The sequence below is a fragment of the Pagrus major genome, chromosome 17, assembly GCF_040436345.1.
Source record: "Pagrus major chromosome 17, Pma_NU_1.0".
Classification (NCBI taxonomy): domain Eukaryota; kingdom Metazoa; phylum Chordata; class Actinopteri; order Spariformes; family Sparidae; genus Pagrus; species Pagrus major.
Genome location: NC_133231.1, coordinates 19,724,894 through 19,747,950, shown reverse-complemented (window position 1 = coordinate 19,747,950; position 23,057 = coordinate 19,724,894). Strand labels below are relative to the sequence as shown.

The 23,057-nt window shown below is 42.7% G+C and overlaps 2 protein-coding genes across 3 annotated transcripts; one reads left to right on the top strand and one right to left on the bottom strand.

Annotated features, from left to right (window-relative positions):
• Positions 1 to 1,535: 1,535 nt before the first annotated feature.
• epn1a (epsin 1a) lies at positions 1,536 to 16,787 on the top strand. 2 transcript variants are annotated; one of them, XM_073484800.1, is made up of 13 exons: positions 1,546 to 1,611; positions 5,139 to 5,301; positions 5,599 to 5,700; positions 5,987 to 6,145; positions 9,090 to 9,218; positions 9,594 to 9,714; positions 9,862 to 10,019; positions 10,192 to 10,263; positions 11,797 to 11,889; positions 12,375 to 12,663; positions 13,257 to 13,421; positions 13,668 to 13,910; positions 14,815 to 15,369. In XM_073484800.1, the coding sequence occupies exons 3-13, from the start codon at positions 5,632 to 5,634 to the stop codon at positions 15,279 to 15,281; spliced, it is 1,965 nt and encodes a 654-aa protein (XP_073340901.1). In that variant the 5' UTR covers positions 1,546 to 1,611; positions 5,139 to 5,301; positions 5,599 to 5,631; the 3' UTR covers positions 15,282 to 15,369. The 2 variants fall into 2 exon arrangements, with proteins under 2 accessions (XP_073340903.1, XP_073340901.1); XM_073484802.1 differs by lacking the exon at positions 10,192 to 10,263 and having other exon boundaries at positions 1,536 to 1,611; positions 14,815 to 16,787.
• Positions 16,597 to 22,891, bottom strand: foxj2 (forkhead box J2). Its single transcript, XM_073484803.1, has 10 exons — positions 22,625 to 22,891; positions 21,941 to 22,302; positions 21,769 to 21,843; positions 21,553 to 21,645; positions 19,967 to 20,083; positions 19,414 to 19,888; positions 19,138 to 19,290; positions 18,922 to 19,023; positions 17,914 to 18,255; positions 16,597 to 17,303 (listed from the first exon to the last, which is right to left on the bottom strand). Exons 2-10 carry the CDS (start codon positions 22,274 to 22,276, stop codon positions 17,206 to 17,208), a joined length of 1,791 nt encoding a protein of 596 aa, XP_073340904.1. The 5' UTR covers positions 22,277 to 22,302; positions 22,625 to 22,891; the 3' UTR covers positions 16,597 to 17,205.
• Positions 22,892 to 23,057: the final 166 nt, after the last annotated feature.

Sequence of the window (23,057 nt, the reverse complement as noted above, 5' to 3'; positions counted from 1 at the left end):
AAAAGGGGAGCTTGTAACACACATGCGTGCCAGCTGTTACTGTGTTGTTCTGATCTATGAGGCTTACCATGTTTTATTTATGGTGCCACTGACAGACAACTTTTAGGGAAGCTGCAAGTTCAGAGTTGGTTGAATGATGCCTCTCTGTGGACGGTGTGTGCTAGTGCGTTGCATTTTTTGACCAGTTTAGAGAGTAACTTTATATTCTGGATCAGTCTGACTTTATTAAAGGCTCTGTAAGCTTCAACTTAAAGGTGAAATACGTGTTGCTTTCAGCTGCAGCTCGAGCTTAAAACCTTTTAACGTTTTCACAGCACTCAGAGTTATGATGAAGGTTACAGTGACGGTGATGATGACTCATTTTGACTTTGAAACCCTCAACAAGGAAAATGCTGTTTTTTCTTTTAAGGGTTTTAACAATATGACAGATTAATAGTCAATAAATAAATTATAAATTGCACATAAATAATGTGAGTATACTCAGAACTGTAAATGATCTCCCTCTTTATGATCCCTGTTAATAATGTGTCTGTATAATTGTCCATTCTGCTTCCTAGTGGTGGAAGAAGAAGCTATTTAGATGATTTACACAAGTAAAAGTACAAATGCCATAAAACAAGTCTTTTATCGGTAAAAGTCCTGCATTTTTGTGGGTCAAAAGTACCGAAAGTACTTAAAGTACTTATTTTGCAGAGGAGTTAGTGGCATATCTAACATTGTTAGACTGTTGATACTGATGCAAAATGTTGCTGGTTGAGTTTAAGCTTGTTTCAACTATTTTCTATACAGTTCAGTACTTGAGTCCATTAATAACCAACCTATTGTTCAGGGCCTGTCCGAACAAAAAGGTTGGAAAGATAAATCTGAAAAGTTGTGAGATGTTTAATGTTGCAGGGAAGAAGAAAAAACAAAGTTCGGTCACAAATCTGTACTCGTTTTTGGGATTTTCATTAAACTTTTAGTTCTGGGGGGAAATATTGAATAATTTGACATCTTTGGGCCTTAAACAATTAAGATAACTGACAACTCATATAGAAAACAGAAAAGTTACACGAGGCCCGAACTAAGTATTTTTTGTAACGGGTCACAAACAAAACAGGTCCTGAACGTCTGGGTTAAAGGAGCACTATGTAGTTTTGTAGGAGAAACTCAGGATTTTGATATTTCCAATATTAATGAGGTGATAACATTAGCTCATTATAACTGAATAAACAAACTGGAAAATAAGGTCCCCAGAACACTGTTTGAAGCTGGAAAGGTGGCAGGGTCCGCCACATATATATAAATAAAAAAATACAAACATTTAAAAACACACAGGAGCACGAGAGAGGAAGTGATTTGTGTTTCTTCACACAGACTGTGTGTGTCATTTGAATAAACAGGGAAACAACCAATCACACATCACGCCCCTGTCTCTCCTTTAAACATTAATGAAACGCACATCTTTTCATTTGGGCCTTTAATTTTCGGCTCTTAAAAAGTCAATTAATTATTCATGAGTCTTCTACTACCATCCCAGGAAAACAAAGCTACAGGGGGTGCGGTCTTTCCTGTAGTCGAGAACGGAAGCGGAAATTCGGCCATCTCCTCGTACATTCAAGCTACAACAGGGTCAGTAATGCACACTTGATTTGGTTATTTATTGTGGTGTGTTGTCAGTATGTTGTTGACATTTCGGCTTGGTGTTCAAACGTGTGTAGTCGACATTGTCCTGAAGCAGGACGCGTCCTTGCTAAAGCGTGTACAGACCAGCAGTCCTGTTGCCAGTTGCGAACTAACTAGCAGGAGCTAGCCAGCTAGCTAACTGCTACCTTGCTAGCTGGCTAATCTTTCCTAGGAGGAGCAGCAGCAGCAACAGAGCAGCAAGTGATTTCTTGTATCAGTCAAGCTGGCAGGGTTACCTCAACGCTCGTTTCTACTGTGCTGTGAGTCAACGTTGTGACGAGAACACAAGCATTATTTAGGCTTTAGTTTGGCTGTCACTTCGCACCCAGCTACACCCTTCTGTGCCCCTGTTTATACTTTGCCCAGACTTTACCCACAACCCTGGTGGCAAAGTGCTAGCCAACTGTTTCGATTAGCTTAGGTGAGAATGGGTGAGTTGCTTGCTAGTGGAGGCTAACAGCACCAGGTGACAGCTAACGTTAGTTGGCTAATTAGCTGTAGTAAGTGGTGGTTCGTGAACTCAGTCTTTCACACACATGCTTTTTGTGAAACAGATATGCTCGTTTTTACGACGCTCTTGCTAGCACTGCTCCGAGGTAACGTTACCCATTAACTCTGTCTAGACAGCTCACTCTCCGCCGTGTGAGTTAACAGTTGCTGGTTAGCTAGCATAACGTCTGTTGACTGTTTGGTTGCTAACATTACGTCAGCTAGTTAACTTGGTAGGTGTGACAGGGGAAGCTGCAGTGGTCTGGATGGGTACACGATCGTTAACCTTATCTGTGTGCAGGCTAACTGGGTGGGGGGGATAACTTCGTTGAACTCTGCAACAGTCAACTGCATGCAAGTGAGAGGAGGAGGAATAAGTTAGATTAGTCTCAATGCCAACTCTTCACCTTGGTAATAATCTTTCTGAAGCTACCTTATGGAGAACACCTGCAATAATGTGTAATCACTGTGATTTCCTGATACTCAATCATTACCATTGAATCTGTAGCTTGACCTAGCTGCAGTAGATGTGTGCTGATCTAAGTAAAGCATGTCCGTCAGATGATAATGTGTTGCAGCAGAGTTGAAATGTATTTAATCAGAGGCTGTGAAGATGTTTGAGAAAACAGGAAGCCTAAGATTCAAAAAGGCATGTTATATCCCTTATCAAGGATTAGTTGGCGTGTCTGAACTTTGGCACAGAGCTTCAGGAGTCTCTGAACTGGCTTTCGGAGTGGTTGCCTAATGTTCAGTTATGCAACGTGGTCTCATATTTGTCTGACCTACAAATCTAAACATGAATGCCACACTGTATGTGTCCGTATCGCATCAAACACTCTGAAAGTTCGCAGAACAGTCGGGTCGTCAGTGCTGCACAGTTGTCACATTAGTGGTTTGCTGAAGTGTATTTAATAGGACAAATAGTCTGGTTCAAACACGCGTATTCTTCCTTCTTGTTAACAGGGCGGCACGATGTTGTCAGAAAAATGATACTGAGATTATATTAATAGATTTTATGATTGTGACATAATTGAAGATGAGTTTGAAAGATCAGTTTGCATCACAGCGTTCATTTTCTCTGAAAACAAAAATGAAAATCATGATGATGTGACTGGAGCGTGTTTTATCAAAAAGTTGCAGCTTCTGCCGTTTGATCCCTACTTCTTAATAAGTTGATTTATTTCATTCAGATTGTTTAAAGCAGACCACAGGCAAAGAAGAAAGTCACGGTTTAGTTACGACAGGAAGAAACGGGTGTAAATTACAGTCTTGTTTACGCTGATAAAAGTCGTCGAGGTCGGTCTCTGAACATCCGTCTTACTGTTGAGTCTGGATGCAGGACTGCTGGACGCTGAATGGAGAGACTAGCACTATTTCTAAGTTGCCTCCTGGTGTTCTTTGGGCTGGTTGGAAGGAACATTGATAAACTCGCGCGGGATGAATTTATTATCCTCTCAGGAAAGTGACACTGTCCTTTCTCTTTCCGTTCCATGTGAGATGGCAGTTTAGGAGCGAGTGTCCCAGCACTGCGTTTGAACTTGATCTTGAATGCTCTTTGCCGAATTTCTTCTCTTTGCCTCAAACAACGATCCAATTAGGGTTCAGTGTCATTAAGAGGCAGAAAAATGTATATTGATTTCGCTCTTTCAAACATTTACGGAGAGCTATTAATTACTCGAACAGCAAAATCAGGTCTGTTGCTTCTAATGTGAGTTTCAGAAAGTTTTTGGTTTGTTGGCTACCTGTTGCTTTATGACATAGGCAGCGGCAGCATCTATTTGGTGAGAAAAATGTAGATTGTGGCAGTGAAAAGGATGCATATGGTCAGCAACAACGTTTCAGCCTGCTGTGTAAGCAATCAAATACAAACAATGCTCAGTAGGTACTGAGGGATCCAATATTGTGCCATGAAATCATTCTCCGCATACCGTTACACCAGCAGCAGCAGCAGCTAGTGTATCGGTCCATGATGTTTATGTCAAGCAAGGGCCATAATGAAAAGAAACCAGAATGTATTGCATCAGACGTTTTTTTCCCATCTGTCAGTCGTCCTGTTGTTGCTGATAAAATGTGCCATCGTCACTCGACCTCCTGTTAATAGCTGACAGAAGTAACTGTGTGCCGGTTACTTTCAGGCTTGTTCAGAGACGCCCCTGCACAAAGTGTCTTAAGTTCATATTTACATACTTCTGCTCCATCTGTTCACACTCGTAACAGAGATTTTAGCAATCAAAGCAAACTCTCATTTTACTGGATGTTTCAGCCTGGTAACGTGAGTTATAGATGGTAGTTTAGAGTGAAGTCAAACCTATGATAGGGGATATTATTACCATGTTATTCTGAGACAGCAGAATTAAAAAAATCAGTTTCTGTTCAGAATTACTGTATTTATTGAGTACTATTTTTGCATAGCTGAAGGTTTCCCTAAATGATCAGTGGGAAAGTAATTATTAACTGGCTCAAGAATGATTTACGTCTGAAAAGTTGTGTACTTGAAGGTTTGAACCATGTGTCTTATTCATTCAGCTCCTTCAGACTCAGCTAATGTGAATCACTCCTATGATTATGTGTGTCGGATGAGATTACTTTCAGAAGTATGAGGAAAAGACGAGATCGGGTATTTTTCCGTTACGGCTCTTATTGGTTTGGGAACATCCTCTTCATACTACTTACACATACTTAAGAGAATAACATTTATTATTTTCTGTACTTTAGGAATGAAAAGCTATTTATTTTTCTGAGTAAAAGAGCTTTGACTTTGAATACAGCATATGTGTTGACTATGAGCCATGTGTGGATCATCAACAAATCATGTGATTTCGTCGCTGAATATCTGCTTTGTCCTTATTGTATAATGATTATTTACTAAATTAGACATAGGATCAAGTTGCAGCTCGCTCTTTGTTTGTTTGTTGTGATTTAACCCGTTATCTCTCAGTGAGTATCTGCTCTTTTTAACATTATTCTCAATCTTCGCTCCACAGTTTTCATCTCCCTACGCCTGTGGTTTTGGGACCCAATGTTGCCACGGGAAGGAACAGACAAACTGAGACATCGCACTCCGTGAATGAGTGGGCTTACAAGCCAGGAAAACAAAAGAGATACCGAGAGGAGAGACCCCTATTCTGCATCATTCTTGTGTAACAGGTGTGCATGACGCTGCCTCTGTTTCTCTGCTGATGGTAGCAGTCACATGATTTCAGATGGATTTCTTGTTACAGAAACCGTCTTGCACACAAGATTTTTCTTCTCAAGGTCTCTTTCATCCAGCCTTTCGCACTCGCATACATTTCTTTTGGTCTTTCTAGCTCTATATCTTCTTGCACTCTTTTTTTTATAGAAGTATTACTTGTGTTTAATTTGTCTCCGTTTGTTCTTTCCCAGTTGTTGTTTGTGTTTTTATTAACTATATATTAAAACGCTTCGTTTCCATCTGTTGTTCAGGTTGCAACAGAGCTCGACGGCCAGACCGTTGCCATGTCGACCTCATCGCTACGGCGACAAGTAAAAAACATCGTCCACAACTATTCAGAGGCTGAAATCAAGGTTGTGTGTCCTTCTGCTTATCTGGCTTTTCTTTTTTCACTCCCACATCCCCCATATGTCCGTGGTTTAGGTGTAGCTCATGCATCTCGGTAGCACAGTTTAATGTAGCTGCTGATAATTCAATATTTCTTCCCCTTTTTAAACACAGTATGAGCTAATCTAATGAGATTATCCATTCATTATTTTGCCTCTGTCACAAAATATTGGGCCAAAACGATTCTTCTCATGCACAGACAGTCTGGTTGGAGGAAAATCTGAGTGTGTGCCTCACTGTGTTGTCGTCCAGGTTAGAGAGGCGACGTCCAATGACCCATGGGGCCCCAGCAGCTCTCTGATGTCAGAGATTGCTGATCTGACCTACAATGTTGTGGCCTTCTCGGAAATCATGAGCATGGTGTGGAAGCGCCTCAATGACCACGGCAAGAACTGGAGACATGTGTACAAGGTTTGTGTGTGTGTTGAAACATCAGCTATCTTTTCTCAGAATCGCTTCAGGAGTTTACCTACATTACATTGTACTGCTTTCGTCCACCTTGATGCACGCACACTGGCTTGCCTCACCTTTCTGATCTCTCTCTACCAACAACGTTATCTGCTTTTATGAAGCTGCCCAGAAACACACCTTGTGTATAGGATTTTTTCCCCCGTGATTCTGTTGTCATAACAGCAGGTGAGCCATGTGTGGAGGAAGCTTGTTGTTGTATATGTTGGCAATCAAAACCAACATGCACCGCATCACATTTGGAGGGATGTCTCTCTCTCTCTCTCTCTCTCTCTCTCTCTCTCTCTCTCTCTCTCTCTCTCTCTCTCTCTCTCTCTCTCTCTCTCTCTCTCTCTCTCTCTCTCTCTCTCTCTCTGCAGAGCATATGTGATTGACAATAGACAGGAGGGGGATAGTGAGGGTAGATTGTTCAATAGTAAAGCGATTGAGGATGATGTTCTCTAGGATGGACTCAAAAAATTATAAAAGTAAAAATGATACCTGTGCAAGTATATGTAATATGTAGCCCTGTATTGGGATATGACAGTGTCTACAAGGCAAGGCAAGGCATCTTTATTTATATAGCGCATTTCATACCAAGGCAACTCAATGTGCTTTACATAAAAAAGGAAGCATAAGACAGAAAAAAAACAAACAAACAAAACACTTAAAACAGAGTTAAAAGCAAGAGCAAATAAAAGTAAAATAAAAGAAAATAGATAAAGTTTTAAGTTCTCAGCTATAAGCACGTGAAAAGAGAAATGTTTTTAACCTGGATTTAAAAGTGCTTACAGTTGGGGCTGATCTCAGTTCTGCTGGTATTTTGTTCCACTTGTGTGCAGCATAGCAGCTAAATGCTGCTTCACCATGTCTGGTCTGAACTCTGAGCTCCACTATCTGACCTGAGTCAGTAGATCTCAGAGCTCTACTGGGTTTGTACTCTACTAACATGTCATTTATGTATTCTGGACCTAAACCATTCAGTGATTTGTAAACCAGTAGCAGAACTTTAAAATCTATTCTGTAGCTGACTGGGAGCCAGTGTAAGGTCTTAAGAACCGGGGTGATGTGATCTGATCTCTTTGTTCTGGTTAAAACTCGAGCTACAGTGAAACATCGTGATGGACGATGACATTGTTGTTGACTAACCCTAACCCTCAATGTTGTCGTAAGGCAGCAGTTGCGTATTAGCTCACCACTGTAGCCGCCGCTGTTTCCCACCGTTGCTCTGACATGAATCTCCAATTGTCTCACCCTGCAGAGGAACCTGTGCCAGGTTTAAAAGAGTCCTTGTCTCCGCACCACATGTCCGTAACTTAGCTTTGTTCAGCCTCGTATGCATAAAACAACATTGACCAAGTAGCCAAAGAAGCTAAGCTAAGAAAACTATGTATGAAAACGGCATGACTGAGAGAAACAGCGGGAAAAGTCTTGGGTTCGCCTAACTGAGCTGGTTTGATAAGAAAATAAATAAACGGGACATGGAGACTTAATGTTAGTGCACTGAGCAGCAACATACTTCTTTTCATTTCCTCTCTCCATATCACAAACCACAACAACTCTTGCTCTACAGCAACTCTGAGGGGATATGCCTCTTAACAGTGCTCTCTGGTGTGGAGCCTTTTAAATCACGATGGTCAGGGATTAGTAGTCGATGGCTGTCAGCCATCGGCGATGGACGATGGTATCGTTCATCGGCCCAACCCTAGTGTTTGCAGTGTTATGCAATGTAATGATAATCTAACAAGGTGTGTCCAGAACCACTCCCTAATAACTGTATATTGCACTACATATACTGTCTTTCATATTAATGAAAGTGTGTGAAAGTCAGCATCCCCTAGACTTAAGCCCTGTCCACACGTTCACAGGTAATTCTTAAAACAAAGCGTTTTCTATGCATCTTGGCCTTTTGGACACAGGTAAAATTGCATTTTAAGTCACTCAAGCTTTTGAAGAACTCCTTCCAGGCTGAAGATTATTCAGAAACACCTTTTTCCGTGTCTACATCTGGACGGGCAAAAACTTAGATTTTGGGTGGAAAAGAGAGAGAGAGAGACAAAAACGGGTGCTTACAGTGTTTGCTGACAAGTTATCCAAGTAGATTTTGTGAAGAGCCGTCACGTTTCTCTGCCTCACTCATCGTATTTTCTGTAGCTAAGCAGCGGACCAGAATTTATAATCTGTTTCCTGTTTACAACGACATGTGCTGCAGTGTACGTGAATGGTCATGGACATTGTGTTTTCAGGTGTGTTTTAATAGCCAAACAACACCTAAAGGCTTGAAGACAAAACTTGCAAAAGAAGTCTACTGGGGACCAGCTTCATCCATTAGATCTGAGAAAATACTCTCCACATTGACTTTACATTCATTCCACTTAGGTGGCGCCCCACACGGCTCAGGTGCTGTGCCTAAGCCTTGTAATCGTAGGAAAAAGCCTGGTGAATTGTATGTACAACACAGGGTCTTCAAACATTTCTAGAATGTAATGTCCATGGCATGTACTATATCTGCTAACAATCCTGCAGTGCAGTGCATCCCATTTTGTAGAGGCAAATATTACAGTTGTTACAGCCCCACACCTGTCAGCGATGATGCAGAATGATTCAGATGTGTCTGAAATCTCAATTTACTGCTTACTGCAGAATAAACTATGGGGGGTGACGAGCGAGGGAGTGATGAAGACACAGCTCAAATATTGCTGATTTTATAAAATGTATAAAGTTTAGATTTTTCATTGTAATTTTACAAGAAGAATTCATATTGTGAGCTATTACTTATTACCACTCCTAGACTACACAGCTTTGTGTGTGTAAATGGATGTGGAATGGAAATATTTGCATTTCTACAACTTCCCTATCCAAACCATTCCTGCAGTTGCTCACTGGTTGTGCTTTGTATTTTCTCCAGGCTATGACTCTTATGGAGTACCTGATCAAGACGGGTTCAGAACGTGTTGCCCAACAGTGCCGAGAGAACATTTACGCAGTCCAGACGCTCAAAGATTTTCAGTACATAGACAGAGACGGCAAAGACCAGGTACGCAAACACACACCCATGTCACACAAAGCTCTGTGGAGAGTTTAAGTGATTTGTTAGTAAGGTCCACCTTTAAGGAATGCAGGCACACTTTGTCAAACATGCCGCTTGTGGTTCATTCAAGGACATTTTGTAATGAGTTTCTGACCTCTTGTGCAAACCTACAAAGCCAGCCATAAAAGATTTTTATGGGTTGTTGATAACTGAAACGAGGGTAAAATAACAAGCTGTTACACTAACAGTAAAGTGATAATTGAACTAACTGCATGAGTATTTAAATGTCTGTTTTTGTAATGTTTAACATTAAAAATTGGACACTCCAGTGCAGTGTGTAATTGTGTGTAATTGTGTGTTTATTCCTGTATTTTTTTTCAGGGGGTGAATGTGCGAGAGAAAGCCAAACAGCTAGTGACATTGCTGAAAGATGAAGAGAGACTAAGAGAGGAGAGGATCCACGCCCTCAAAACCAAAGAGAAGATGGCACAGACCTCCAGTGGTGAGATGGTTAATTAAAGCAGTGCTTAAAAAAGATTACAATTACACTTTGAACGAAGGATGACCTCAGCAGCTTGAAGGGCCCTCTGAGTAGCTGATAACCTGAGGAAACCTCTCATCTTATGGTGCTTATTTGTCTCTGCTCCAGCCTCCTCAGCTCCCTCAGCACCCAGCCTGGGGGGCAGCCTGTCAGCGGGCTCCCACTCTGGAGGGGCAGACCCTGAGCAGGCCTGGCCACAGAGCTCTGGAGAGGAGGATCTGCAGCTCCAGCTGGCTTTGGCCATGAGTAAAGAAGAGGCAGAGCAGGTAACACAAAGCAGCTTATTCATACTGCTCGCTAAGCTAAGGATTAAAGCATAACTAAAACTAACTGTGGGTAAGTTTGCAGATTGAGTCTGTACACAGAGGGCTATTACTGATATTATTCACTACATACACCTTGCTTTGCTCTCACCATGTAATGCCTGACCTCCCTCAGACTAACGCGGACCCTCTTGAGGATGCAGAGATCCGCTATGCAATCACACTCAGCAAAGAGATTCAAGAAAAGGTCAGGGGCAGAGAGTGTGTCCAGATGACTGTCCAACCAGTCATCACCTGTCTCTCTTTCTGTCAATTGGAACTTCTCAAATTCATATTAAGGATTGATCAATCAAGAAAATTAATTTAAGCTCATAATTGTCATGTGTTGTTTTCTTCAAGATACAAATTTGCATCAGACTGTTGAGATAATTTAGTTTTCTGTACAGTGTTGCATTCTTTCATAGTGCTTGTACTAAAGAGCAATGTAGGTGCTTTTCAAATCACTGTCGAGATTTGCTGACAACTGCACAAAAGTCAACTAACAAATTGATTAACTCTAGTTTAATAGTTGAATTTGCATGGCATTGGCAAATATTTATCATTACTGACCAAATTAAACTCAAGTTGTTTATAAACATTGATTATTCTTTCCTTCCTGTTACCCTCTCTGATAGCATGCATTTAACTTTAGTGCTCTCTTTTCCTCACCTCTTACACATCTTCTGCTGTTGTAACTTCCTTGTGTTCTTTACATGTTTGCTTGTTGTATGCAACTGGTTAGTGTCCCGCACCTACTCGACCACATGACAGGTTTAGTCTAAAAACTAATTTAGGGTCTTTATTGTTACTTGTTGGCGTCAAGAGTAAGAGTAAGTTCTGCTGTTTGATCACCAAACCTCCTTATAACGAGGTCAGATAAAAGGTGGCATTAGGGTCGGGATGACCGCGGATTATAAAAGACGGAAGAATAATTTATTATCACTTTACAACACACGGTTTTATCATGAAAAGCAGTTTTTAGTCTCTTTGCGCTGCTATTAAAACAGAAATAAAGTAATAAAATAAAATATCTGCCAGATCTTTATCAGGGGACCAAGGTGTTGTTTTTTTTTTAATTGATTGTTATTGGTTATGTAACGGTCCATTTTCAGCCCAGTGTTTGTGCACCAGGTGTGCATGATGATAAAGAAGCTTCACCACGCTCAGCTAAAACACTGGTACCTATTTATAATACATAGTCATTGTGAGCAAGTGAGCTACGAGCAGCCCAAACAAACAAAGAACAGCCAGCACTTCTGTGGAATATTCACACTGATGGCATTTGTCAGGAAACAAGCTAACCACAGCTGCAAATGCTGCTCCACCTCTAAAGTGCTGCTGTTGGTTGAAAGTGCATTTAAATTCAGTATTCTGATTATGGTGGGGATTCAAATCCTGTCCATGTCTAAAGCTATTTGCCACAACATTTCCACAGTTTTATTTTAGGCTGCCTTGTGACCGCAGCTTTGACTGAGCTTATTTAATGTCTGAAACCGCAATAATATTTACAAGCTTTCAGCTGATTCAATCATGTATGTAAGTGCTGTGAGAATTAGACAAAATTGCAAACTCTTGCCAGTAATGCATGGATTGATTAATTTTCTGTTGACTGGAGATCGTGATTGAAGGTTTGCAGTTTCCACTTTAATTGTGGGATTGTAAACTAATCCTAAATGCTGTGGTGAGCTTTCCGAGGTTGTGTGTCTCAGGTTGCTGACATCACAGTGTGTGTGATTGGCAGGAAGAACGACTGCGCAGAGGCGACGACCTGAGACTGCAGATGGCCATCGAGGAGAGTAAGAGGGAGAAGCTGGAGAAGCTGAAGCCTGAGGAGGTGTGTGTAAAACTGTCTCTCACTGTCTCCCTCTCTCAATACTCCCAATTCAGTGTTCTTGTGCACTTGAGCATCGTGTCAGAGGTTATTTAGATCAGTCCCATGAACACAGCCGCACTCTTGATACAAGTAGTTTCAGATAAGAATGGTAATAATTCATAATGATGGCATGCGAGGCATCAACTGGTGTGATAAACCTGCTAGCTTGAGTCAGCCTTGATCTGGGGCCTGATGTATATCTACAGAAATAGTATCTCTGTGTGTGAAGATCACAATCAGATGGCTCTCAAACCACAAAATGAGTGCTTGTAAACAACTGCGTACATGGTGCAGTGTGCAAAACTGCTGATTATCAAAGATAAATAATGAATCGTTTATTCTCTGGTTAAAAAAAAATATTTGAAGACATGATGATTTAGATGTATTTTGTCGTATCACTGATGAGGTGTAAAAAAGAAAAGAAAATTAAAATTTCTCTTGTACAGGGTGCTCTGATGGAGCTGAGTGCCGTGGACCCCTGGGGGGCCACACCTGCTGCCACCGTTGCCACTGTGGGCTCTGCCGGCCCCTCGCCTCCACCCACAGTTCCTGCCCCTGCTGCCTCAGGTCCGTGGGGCGCTGCCCCCCCAGACCCGTGGGGGGTAGCGTCACCCACATCTCCTACAAGCTCTGACCCGTGGGGTGGGGGAGCCCCGCCCACTATAGCCCCTCCTCCAGACCCCTGGGGAGAGACGTCCAACAGAGTGAACAACGTCGACCCCTGGGGAAGCTCAGGTAAGCAGCTGCAGCACTGGTCACACGTAGACTCTGTCAGGTTGGTGGAAACGTGCTCATCGCCGAGTATCGAAAGAGAACCGTGTCTCGCTCTGTGGATAAAAGAGGATGTAAAGACCTCTCGACCTTTACTCTTATTCACTGTTCCATTTCCTGTCTTCATAAGAGCCCAGTTACATTTTCTGTCAAATCACCATGCTGTCATATCTTCTCATCCGCTCACATGCTTTCAGTTTGTAATGAGGAAAGCAAGCATGCTCAGTCCATTCTCCCTCTGTGTCTAAACCAGGGATTTTTATCCTCTTGTTTCTACTCAGGACTGACTGTGGCTGTGTCTCAACCAGAGCTGTCTTGTCTCTTACCCCTTTTTGCCTTTTTAATGTATGAGGTAGCTTCTTATGATCTCTCCTTCACCTCTTTTGAGCTTCAGACGTTAAATAGGTGAAAGTAACATGTTGGACTACAGAGGTCAAGGAGAGAAACACTACTGTTGGAACCCAGCCCAGCTTCCTGCTCCCTCCGTATTGTGGATTGTACCTGTACGGTGTTGTGTTAACCCTCCCCTCCCCTGCGTCTCCTCCCCTCCCCTGTAGCTGTGACCCCCCCCAGTGCCGATCCCTGGGGCCCCCCAGTGCCACCCAGCACTTCCTCCTCGGGGGGGCCAGTAGACCCCTGGGCACAGGACGGGCCTGTCCCTGCCTCTGACCCTATCACCTCTGACATCTGGAGTGGCACCGCCAAACACACTAACGGCACAGGTACATTCACACTTAAAGCTACATGGACTCACAAACACTGAGGTACTGGTACCACACCCTCACAGGATTTTAATAGAGTATACACAGATTTTCAACTGCATGCACACAACAGTTGTCTTGTCTTACATTTCATCCTCCTCTAGTATGTGTGTTAATGCAGTTCTAAATTTGTTGTTTATTATAATTAAAACATTTTTTTTTTACTATTCTGTGTCTGATTTACTATTTTTACTCCTTCCCCCGTAGGAGACCCAGAGCGACGAGGGTCCCCAGCATTGGGCTGCGACAGCACAGGCTCACCGGTGCCCTTCGACCTGTCATCTCTTGGTTCTTCACTTCCTGTTCGTAAGACTCCTGAGTCCTTCCTCGGCCCCAACGCAGCGCTGGTGGATCTCGATTCCTTGGTGTCATCTAAACCTAAACCCAAACAGCCGCCACCTCCTTCCATCTCTTCCTCCTCAGCGCACAACCCCTTCCTCCAGAACACAGGTTAGTTACAGCTATCACGTTAACTGTGCGTAACATGAGAACTCTTACTCTCTTCCTGAGAACTCTACCTGGGAACTCTTCCTGGGAACTATTGTGCAAAGTACTGTATACTTTGCACAATAGTTCCCAGGAAGAGAGTAAGGGTTCTTAAGATCTCATCATCAACTGTGCTCATTTTCACAACAAGTTGCAGCTGGCAGAAAAGACCATTTGATTAAAACATTCTAAAAAAGATCAAAATAAATGTGTCGAACCACATGTTTTCCCATTAACTCAGAAGTATGGAGACAGTTTGGCTGGAACAAAGTCGGTTCTTCTGAACACTGCAGATCAAAAGCAGACAGTTAACCACCTAACCATCATGTTGGAAGCTTTGTGGTGACCAGGAGGCAAATCATGCTCATGTTATCTTGAGCTGCACTAAACTGAAGCCGTTCAGGGACAATGTCAATGCAGCTCTACATTATGATGAGACATTATGGGATATGAACTTCCAAACAACTCAGAAAATGTATTCAGTAATAAAGGTTTCCTGTCTTTTTTGAGTTAATGGAAATGTTATTGACAATACCTGGGGAAAGTGAATAGCATGTATGAATTGAGTTGCTGAATAAATGACCTGTGAAACATCTAGTTTTTTTTTGGCTTTGTTTTTAATGTAATGTTAATAAAATGGTGTCAAATGTATCTGGGTACGTGCTGGAATATGTTTTTTTTTTTGTTTTTGCTCCAGAGAAGCGCTGCTGTGCACAATTTCACAATAATTTCCAACCGATTGACTAATCACTAGTCATAAAAAAAAACATTAAAATATATATTTAACCTGATGTCTAAGCAGATATCAAGTGACTCTTACTGTGGAAATATTTTTCTGTATTGTCTAACCCACACGTCTGACCCTCAGGCTCATCTCCTGCTCCTGGCATGGCAGTGACTCCAGGCAGCACCATTTCCAGTCGGGGGGTTTCTCCAACACCTGCGTCCTCCAACCCTTTCGGCGTGGCTCCACCCATGACCTCCATCTCACCTCAGCCCTCATCACTTGGCCTGAGCGGCCTCCGCTCCAGTCCTGTGCCTCCCAATCCCATGCTGGGCATGGTGCAACCAGGAATGGGCATGGGGCCAATGAGTGTGGGTATGGGGGCTCCAGGAATGGGCCTGGGCATGATGCAGGCCAGCCCCATGGGCATGCCCTACAGCGGCCTCTCACCTATGGCTCCACCAGGCTCGTCCCTGTTGGGGCCCGGAGGTGCCGCACCTCCTCAGCTGATTTTGGGTGGGCCCACTGGAACAGGAGGAGTGATGGGAGCAGGAGGATCAGTGGGAGGCGGAGGAACGACGGGAGCGAGCACCAACCCTTTTCTCCTTTGAGGAAGTGTCACCACTACTTGGCTCACCTGTTTCAACCTCCTCTGTCGTACCTGCTGCCCCCTTCATTCATCCACCCTCAACACAATTTGTGTCCAAAAATAAAAATGTGTACATCTATATTTAAAGAAAAAAACAAAAAATCAAAAATTATGTTTATCTTTTTTTCAAAAGCATTATTTCATTGCAGAATAATTTTCCACATTTAGTTCCTTTCATTTCAGTATGGGTTGTTTGTGGGTGGGAAATAGAGATCTATTTATTTTTGTTTTAATCCTGTTCTGTTCTGTATCGTTCTTCATGTTGTGTTTTTTTCAGTCCTGTCTTGAGATGAAGGTAAGTCTGTGAGAGCAGGAGGCTTTACAGTAGTGTCACCCGACTCTGTTCTAATAATACTGCACTGAGAGAGAGATGGAGGGAGAGGGGACATAGCCACTAACAAACTGAACAGAGAAACTGTTGTACCTGCCTCTTCCTCTTTTCTCCCTCTAGAATGAAGACAAACACTGAATCACTGAAATCAAACCAGTGCATGAAGGATGATTTTTTTTTTTAAAACGAACTCCAGACTGAGATACGGACTGAAAAACCTGCATTTACATTTCAGGCACAATGTGGTCAAATTGTTTCAACTCTTTCACTTTTTAATTTAATTTAATGTTAAATGTAATTTATTTTTTTCCAATTTTTTGGGAACAAATAAACAAGGAAAATCACATGATGATGCCATTTAAATCAAATGCTTATTTTTTTTTCTCTTCCTGATTTATTGTAGAAAACTAAAGAGAGCTCTGACATCTGTGGTCTGATGGGAAAAAATGATGGGATGTTTGTTGAATGGGTGTGCGCGTGTGTGTTTGCAGCGACGTGTGAATGAGAATGCTCATTTGTGAGTATGCAATAGTGCAAATGCCTGTTTCTGTGTATATGTATCAATATCTGTCTCCATTTTTCCTGTGTCCGATCTTATTTCAGTGACTCAGAAAGGAAGAGATGACATACATTATTTTTGTTTTTAAAAATTGTCACTTGTATTAATACTATGTAATGGGGATTTCAAATGAGGTATTATAAGGGTCACACATTTCTCTGCCAATCTTGTTTCACCTTTTCTTTTTTTAAATTAATCAAAAGCGTTTTGTTTTTTTTGTCCCAATCACATTTCATACGGGATCCCTGGTGTACAGGTGTCCCCGAGCACCGCTGTCCTTGTGTTTCATCCCTCTTTCCTTCGAGGAGGGAGAGACACAGATGCTTCTTAAAGAAAAAGAGACAATTATTTCAATGAATGAAAGGAGAAAAAAACAACAACAGGGACTTGACGACATGCTCCATGCTGTTCTTTTAATTTAGTTTGATGAATTTGTTATTTTATATCAACAAGAAAAAATATCTCTTTTATCGGGTAAGGTTGAATTTTGTGTGGTGATGACTGTGAACATTCACATTTGAAAAGTAAAATGGAAAAAAAATCAAAAGGAATTTATGAAATAAAACAAAAACACAGGATGTGTGTTTGACTTGTTTCATGCTTGCTCTGTAGTTTGTTATTTTTTGGGGGTTTTTTTTATACTGCAGCAGAATACGATAATGTAACGGGAATAAATTTACACTTTATTTTCTTTGGTGTAAAAAATCTAGTATCCAACAACAACAACACCCTGCTAATTACATGCAGAAGATAAAGTGAACAAAAGTCATTACAGCATATGAATAAGATGATAAAAAATACAACTTTTTTGACCTTGAAATACAGCATTCAGTCATCTGTGAAAAACTTGATCCCAAACTTGCTCTCGGAGAAGCTTCATGATGCTCAACGGCGAGGCAGCTTCTGCATAGAGTCTAGTGAAGAAGGCTTGAAGAGCCACGTTTGTTTCTCTGAAAAGTTCTAGTTAGAATCGCTTCTCCACGCAGACGGTGAGGGTCAAACGAGCAGAGAATCCCAGTCAAAGTCATCCTGGATCTCCTCACTGTTGCTGTGCAGACTCTTTAATGGAGGACGCTGTCGTGGCTGCATCCCGGCTGAGACAGAAAGAAACGTAGACTCAGAATACAACTGTGGTGCAGGCATGGCAAGAAAAGGCAAGAATTTGATTCTAAAAAAGGCTGTGACTTCAGTTGAAACCCACATAACAAAAGTTAAAGAAGACATGTTATGCTTATTTTCAGGTTCATAATATTATTTTGGGTTACTACTAGAAGAGGTTTACATGCTTTAGTGCTCAAAAACACATCAGTTTTCTAAAACTGTCCAGGTTGCTGCACTTTATTCCCCTTCTGTCTCTTTTAGGCCCCCCTCCTGAATACCCAGTCTCCTCTGATTTGTCAGCACACCCATGGCTAACAACAACAGAGCGGCTGTGCTAAACGTGTCATACTAACCGCTAGGCATAAATTATGCAAATGTGTGACATGGTGACGTAGTGTATTGTCACAAAGTCACAGATTTAAAGGCAGGACCACTGACGAGGTGTTTCTGGAGAAGTGTTTTCTGTGGGAGAGGACTTTCAAGACCTTTTACATGCACAAGAAACTATTAAACACACTGAAGGAAAGAAAAAAAAACGAAAAAGCATGAAAGGGTCTCCTTTAAACAGAGAACAACTTCTCCAACATGATGTCCAGGTCTTACCGGTCGTGTTTGCAGGTTGTGTTAGCTGTGGTCGTTGCAGTCCCTGCCCCTGCATGTGCAGAGCCCTCCGGGGCGGCTGTGCCCCGCTGATGGGAGGAACCATGGGAGAATAGGGGAGAGGTGAGGGGTGGGTGAGGCTGGCGAGGGTAAGAGGAGGATTGGTGGTGAACGGTGGGACCTGTAAGGACTGAGGTGCACCGAGGGTCACTGGGGAGTTACTCCCAGAGGTGATCATGCCTTTCTGAGTGAAGAAGCGGTTCAGAGAGTCGCAGAGGGAGGTGAAGAGCGCCGGGTCCAGGGCCCAGTCGCAGAGCTCCGCCTGCCGCATGCTCTCCAGCAGGTCTGGAGACAGAAAGTGGAGAACAAGAAAGTTATCAAAAAATTATTTTTTTCAAAAAATCTTTGGCTATAAAATGCCCATCATGATTTCCCAGAGCTCACGGTGGATTTTCATTTTCAAAGATTTTTTGTTTACTATTAAATACGATGAAAATAAAGCATCAAATCTTTATATTTTACGAGCTGGAACCAGAAAATGTTTGGTGTTTCTGCTTGGTAAAATGAAATGATGCATCAATAGTTGAAATAACTGCCAATTATTTTCCTGTCGATTAACTAAGTGACTAATTAGTCTGATACCTCACGGGCTGACGGGCGAATCTCAAAACTTCGGCAGAGAACGTCCAAATAACCCCTGTAAAATATGTTATTTTATGATATATATATATATATATATGATATAATATGACACTTAGACTAAGTGTGTTTCAGAAATTAAGAGGATGTGAAATTCCTAACCTATTGTTTTTGTGTCTTTGTGGTGAATAAAAAAAAACAGTGACCCCTTGTGACTAACGACTAAGAAAAGGACGTTCAGAAAAAACCTTTGGCTAAACATTCAATGGGTTTGTGCTCAGCTCAGCTCGTATTTTAAGTGCCGTAAAGGAAATTATAAAATTCCACTGTGGACATTAACGGGTTAATTAAACAAGTCTCTTGAAAACAGACCTGGGTGACCAGAGAGGTCTATGTTGGCCCAGTCCAGATTGCTGGCAATGCGAAAGCTCTCCTTCAGAGAATCTGGGTTACTGAACCAGTCGGGTGGCACCGCTGAAGAAGAGAGGAAGGTAACGTGAGAGAGGCCGGATCATTCCTGAGTCATTTTGCTATTTTTTTATTACAATTCAAGCATTTCTGGGGTTGATGAGGTAATGTGAGACTCACTGTGCTGTGAAACAGGAGGGTGTGCAGCCGCTGGAGGAGGTGCAGCTGCTGGAGGAGGTGCAAGTGGTGGAGGGTGAGGAGACATTGGTAACAGGGTTGGAGTGTGAAGTGGAGTAATGTCATTGCTCTGAAAAGCCAGGGGAACAACATCCGCTGGAAAGAATAAGAAAAAAACACTTATCCAGGATGTTTATGTGTATAATGTACACTTTATAGAGTTAATGGACACACACACACACACACACACACACACACACACACACACACACTACTTACACTGTGAGCCTCCCCTCTCCCTCATGGTCTTGACTAGAGACTTGAAAGATGCATACAAGTCTGGCAAATTCAGCTCGTCGAAGGTGAAACGAAGCGAGGGATCAGTGGAGGAGTTTAACGAGACAGGAATGGACGAAGGCAGGGCGCATACAGAAGAGTGAGCTGGTCCCAACACAGTGCAGACGGACACAGGCGCTGAGACAGGAGTGCAGGAGTAAGTGGAAACAGATACGGGACCTGAGTTAGCAGCAAAGGACAGAGCAGCATCAGAGAAAGAGGGAACAGCTGGAGAAGCCGTGGACATGTTGGCAGAGGCAGCGGGGATGGAAAAAGTGGGGCCGGTCGGAAGGGGAGGTGGAAAAGAGTTGATGGAGGACATGGGGATCACAGGTGGGTGCCCGGCTGGAAGAGACACAGATGGATGAGGGAGGACAGGGAGCGAGGACACGGGGCTCGGGATGTATGGTGACGGTTGCTGTGAAGATAAAAGACATTATGTTTGAAAATGTCCAGAAAATCTGACTGTGAGAAAGAAGGGAACATGTGACTCTACCTTGCATGGGGGAGGAGAGAGGGAGGCAGACTGGGGTGACTGGGTGGCTCCCAGTAACTCTGTGTGGGAGGTTGGTTGTGGTTGATGAGGAGAGGGTCCTCTGTCTGCGTGTGTCCCCTGTAACAGCACAGTGTGACTATTAGGTGCATTAGTAGCATTACTCAACTTAAAGGGTCGGTTCGCCCAAAATACTAAATAATAAAGGCAAAATACGATCTTTCCCCTGTAGCCAAGCTTTTATTTGCCCAGGTTTTGATTTCTGCCTCCGGAGAAATGGGAACAATATCGTCTATATAAAGTTGCCCCCATTAAAGGAACATTATGTAAGTATTTACTTTAAAATAACAGCTTCAAAATCATTTTGATTTTACACCAACTTCGCCTCTGTCTCTCGCGCCCAAAACGCCTGTTGTTGTAACTTTGGTGGGTGCGAGAAGTGTCGGTCACACACCAACAACTATGTCGGTAACGCTGGATCATATTTTATTAAAGAAATCTTTTCTGGTTTTCCCTCTGATGTCCTCCGTAGCTGCCGTTAGCTGGTTTGCTCAGTTAGCTCAGGAGTCCCGAGGAGTCTCGATGTTTACAACGCTAGCACAGCTTCTTGGGACTGCCAGGAGGAGGGGGAATTCTGGGAATGCCGACGAGGAGCAGCGCTAGCATTTTCCACTTGCACAGTGTAGTGTGACGTATATCTGCTTTATGAACTGCGTTTCCTTTTCCTTCCAGTGCCAAGTCTACAGTATACATCTTTAGTTATCTCAGTGCTTTCTCATCCATAATCCATCCATAACTTCAGATAGATAGACAACTATTAGCAATGTTAGCTAGCCACACGCTAACATGACTGGGTCGCTACGGCTCTTTTTTACACTATGTGCTTAGAAGAGCTGCCAAAAAATGACAGTGACTGAAGGACACTGTCTTGTGAGAGCGAGCGGTAAAGCTCCGACCTCATGGCTGGATAAGGGGTTTAAATAAAAAATCAGAGAGAAGGGTGGCTACTACTAGTTAGTAACATTAGCTCGCGATGTCTGGTGTTGTTGCACTTGTTTGATGTTTGGCTTTGTTAGCAAAGTTCTCGACTCGCTAGTTTTTTGATCGTAAGTCATGTAATCACAACAAATGCAGGTGTACGACAGTGGTGTCGAGAGGATTTGCAATACGAAAAATATGCAAGAAATACAGTTTCTTACATAATGTTGCTTTAAATTAATGAAAGCAAGGTCTAAAGACTATCAAGACAAAACCAGGACATCGTTTCTGTAAAGAAATGTTGGTGCTGAATTTTAAATTCAATTTTTTTATATAACTGGCAAAAAAATATATATATCATAGCGAAACATACAGTTTATTCTTAAAACCTCGACAATAAAAGCAAAACCAGCATGACATAATACCTCTAGAGGTAAATGAGGAAATACATTTTCCCTGGAAGTGTCTCTGAAAAACTGGTCCCTTCAGTGTGAATTTATTCATTGTCGGATGTTTTAAAGCAAATATGAGGATAAACTTAAGAATCCCAAACTTGTATTTGTACTGGGTTTGACAGTTGACAAGTGAACGAGTGATATTAAACAACATACATCCCGCCTGTCCTCTTCCTCCTCTGGGTAGGGACGTTTAGGTGGCCTGGCTTGATTCACCTCTGCGGGCCCATCCATCGTCCAATAGGAACCCTGGAAATGCAGTATAAGTTTGAAGCTTCAGGCTCTTTAAAGCAAACATTTCTCCCTCTCACATGATGCAGATTATATGAAGAGCACAATTATTCTTACAACATCAGAACATTATAAATTCACCTTGCCGGGGTCACTCTGCGGCCGAGGAACCTTCCTGAAGCATTTATTAAGTGACAGATTGTGCCGGATGGAGTTCTGGACATGAAAAAGAAATAAGTCAGTCCTGAAACAGCCGGTGATGCAAATCATTTTGAACATACCTTAGTTATAACGTTATCACTGCTCCACTTACTTTCCATCCCCGGCCTGCTCGGCTGTAGTAGGGGAACGTGTCACTGATCCAGGTGTAGATGTCATTCAAACTCAGCTTCCTCTGAGGTGCAGCTGCTATTGCCATGGCGATGAGAGTGGCATAGCTGTGGGGGGGCTTACCTTTGGAGTTAGATGGGGAGGGGTCGGGCACTGGGGGTATAAAGTCCACCCTCTCCCTTCCTCCATCTCTCTTCCTGTCCCTCTCCCCTGCTCCTCCTCCTCCTCCTCTTCTTTCTCTCCCCGAGCGCAGGCTGCTGATTCCCAGCTGAGGCAGCCAGTCAATACTGGTGAGACTGGAGTCCAGGTCCGAGGACATTGTGTCTCTTATTCTCTGTCCAGGATCTGAGGGATCGGAAGAGGAAGTGCTAAATCAACACGTCCTTTCACTTTATGTTTACTTTGGAAAATGTAGAGGGAAACACAAACAGTGAGAATTGCTGTTGGAGATTCCCTCCTGCCTGTAATGTAACACTGTCAGCCGTTCTGTTCCTGCTCTCCCAACCAGCGTCAGTTAAACCAGTAAGTTCAGACACAAGACACTCTGTGCTGCTCTGGAAGCTCTCCAGTCACAAGCAACAACACACTGCATGAATGTGACGGCATTTAAACATGACAATACCACCAACACTCTCTATTTTCCGAGGAAGAAGCGTGACTTGCTTACCTCTCTATAGTCACTCGAGGCCCAAGGCCTTAAAAAGTGTTATTATCTGAAGTTGTCATCAGCTGTGCACAACTGCTAACAAACTGGTGTCCGTCCTCCCCCTCAGAGCTCTCTCTTCAGCATGTTGATCCCCTCACGTCCTCCAGTCACACCTTTGCTTTGTGAAAGTTTGTGTAACTTTGGAGAAATATACACAAAAACTTGTCGGAGAGCTTCCTTTTTCTCTCTCACTCCCTCCTTCTCTCCTTCCCCTCCCTTTCTGGATATACCAGAATGACGTCACTCACTCCTCCCCCTGGGTGACGTCACTCTCTGCGCCCGCCTCTGTGAACTGGTCCCACCTCTTCAGCTTGAAGTGGAAGCTTCTGCAGCTGTGGGCTCATCAGGCGGTACAAAAAGAGGAATAACCACTCAGTTTCACCTGAAACCATTT

Excerpts from the sequence above, each read along its gene's own strand:
- epn1a (XM_073484800.1), top strand. The coding sequence starts at position 5,632 with ATGTCGACCTCATCGCTACGGCGACAAGTAAAAAACATCGTCCACAAC. Across the intron at positions 9,715-9,861 it reads GATGGCACAGACCTCCAGTG|CCTCCTCAGCTCCCTCAGCA; the intron begins GTGAGATGGTTA and ends TCTCTGCTCCAG. Across the intron at positions 12,664-13,256 it reads CGACCCCTGGGGAAGCTCAG|CTGTGACCCCCCCCAGTGCC; the intron begins GTAAGCAGCTGC and ends CCTCCCCTGTAG.
- foxj2 (XM_073484803.1), bottom strand. The coding sequence starts at position 22,276 with ATGTCCTCGGACCTGGACTCCAGTCTCACCAGTATTGACTGGCTGCCT. Across the intron at positions 19,291-19,413 it reads GGAGAGGGGAGGCTCACAGT|CGGATGTTGTTCCCCTGGCT; the intron begins GTAAGTAGTGTG and ends TATTCTTTCCAG. Across the intron at positions 17,304-17,913 it reads ACAACCTGCAAACACGACCG|CCGGGATGCAGCCACGACAG; the intron begins GTAAGACCTGGA and ends TTTCTGTCTCAG.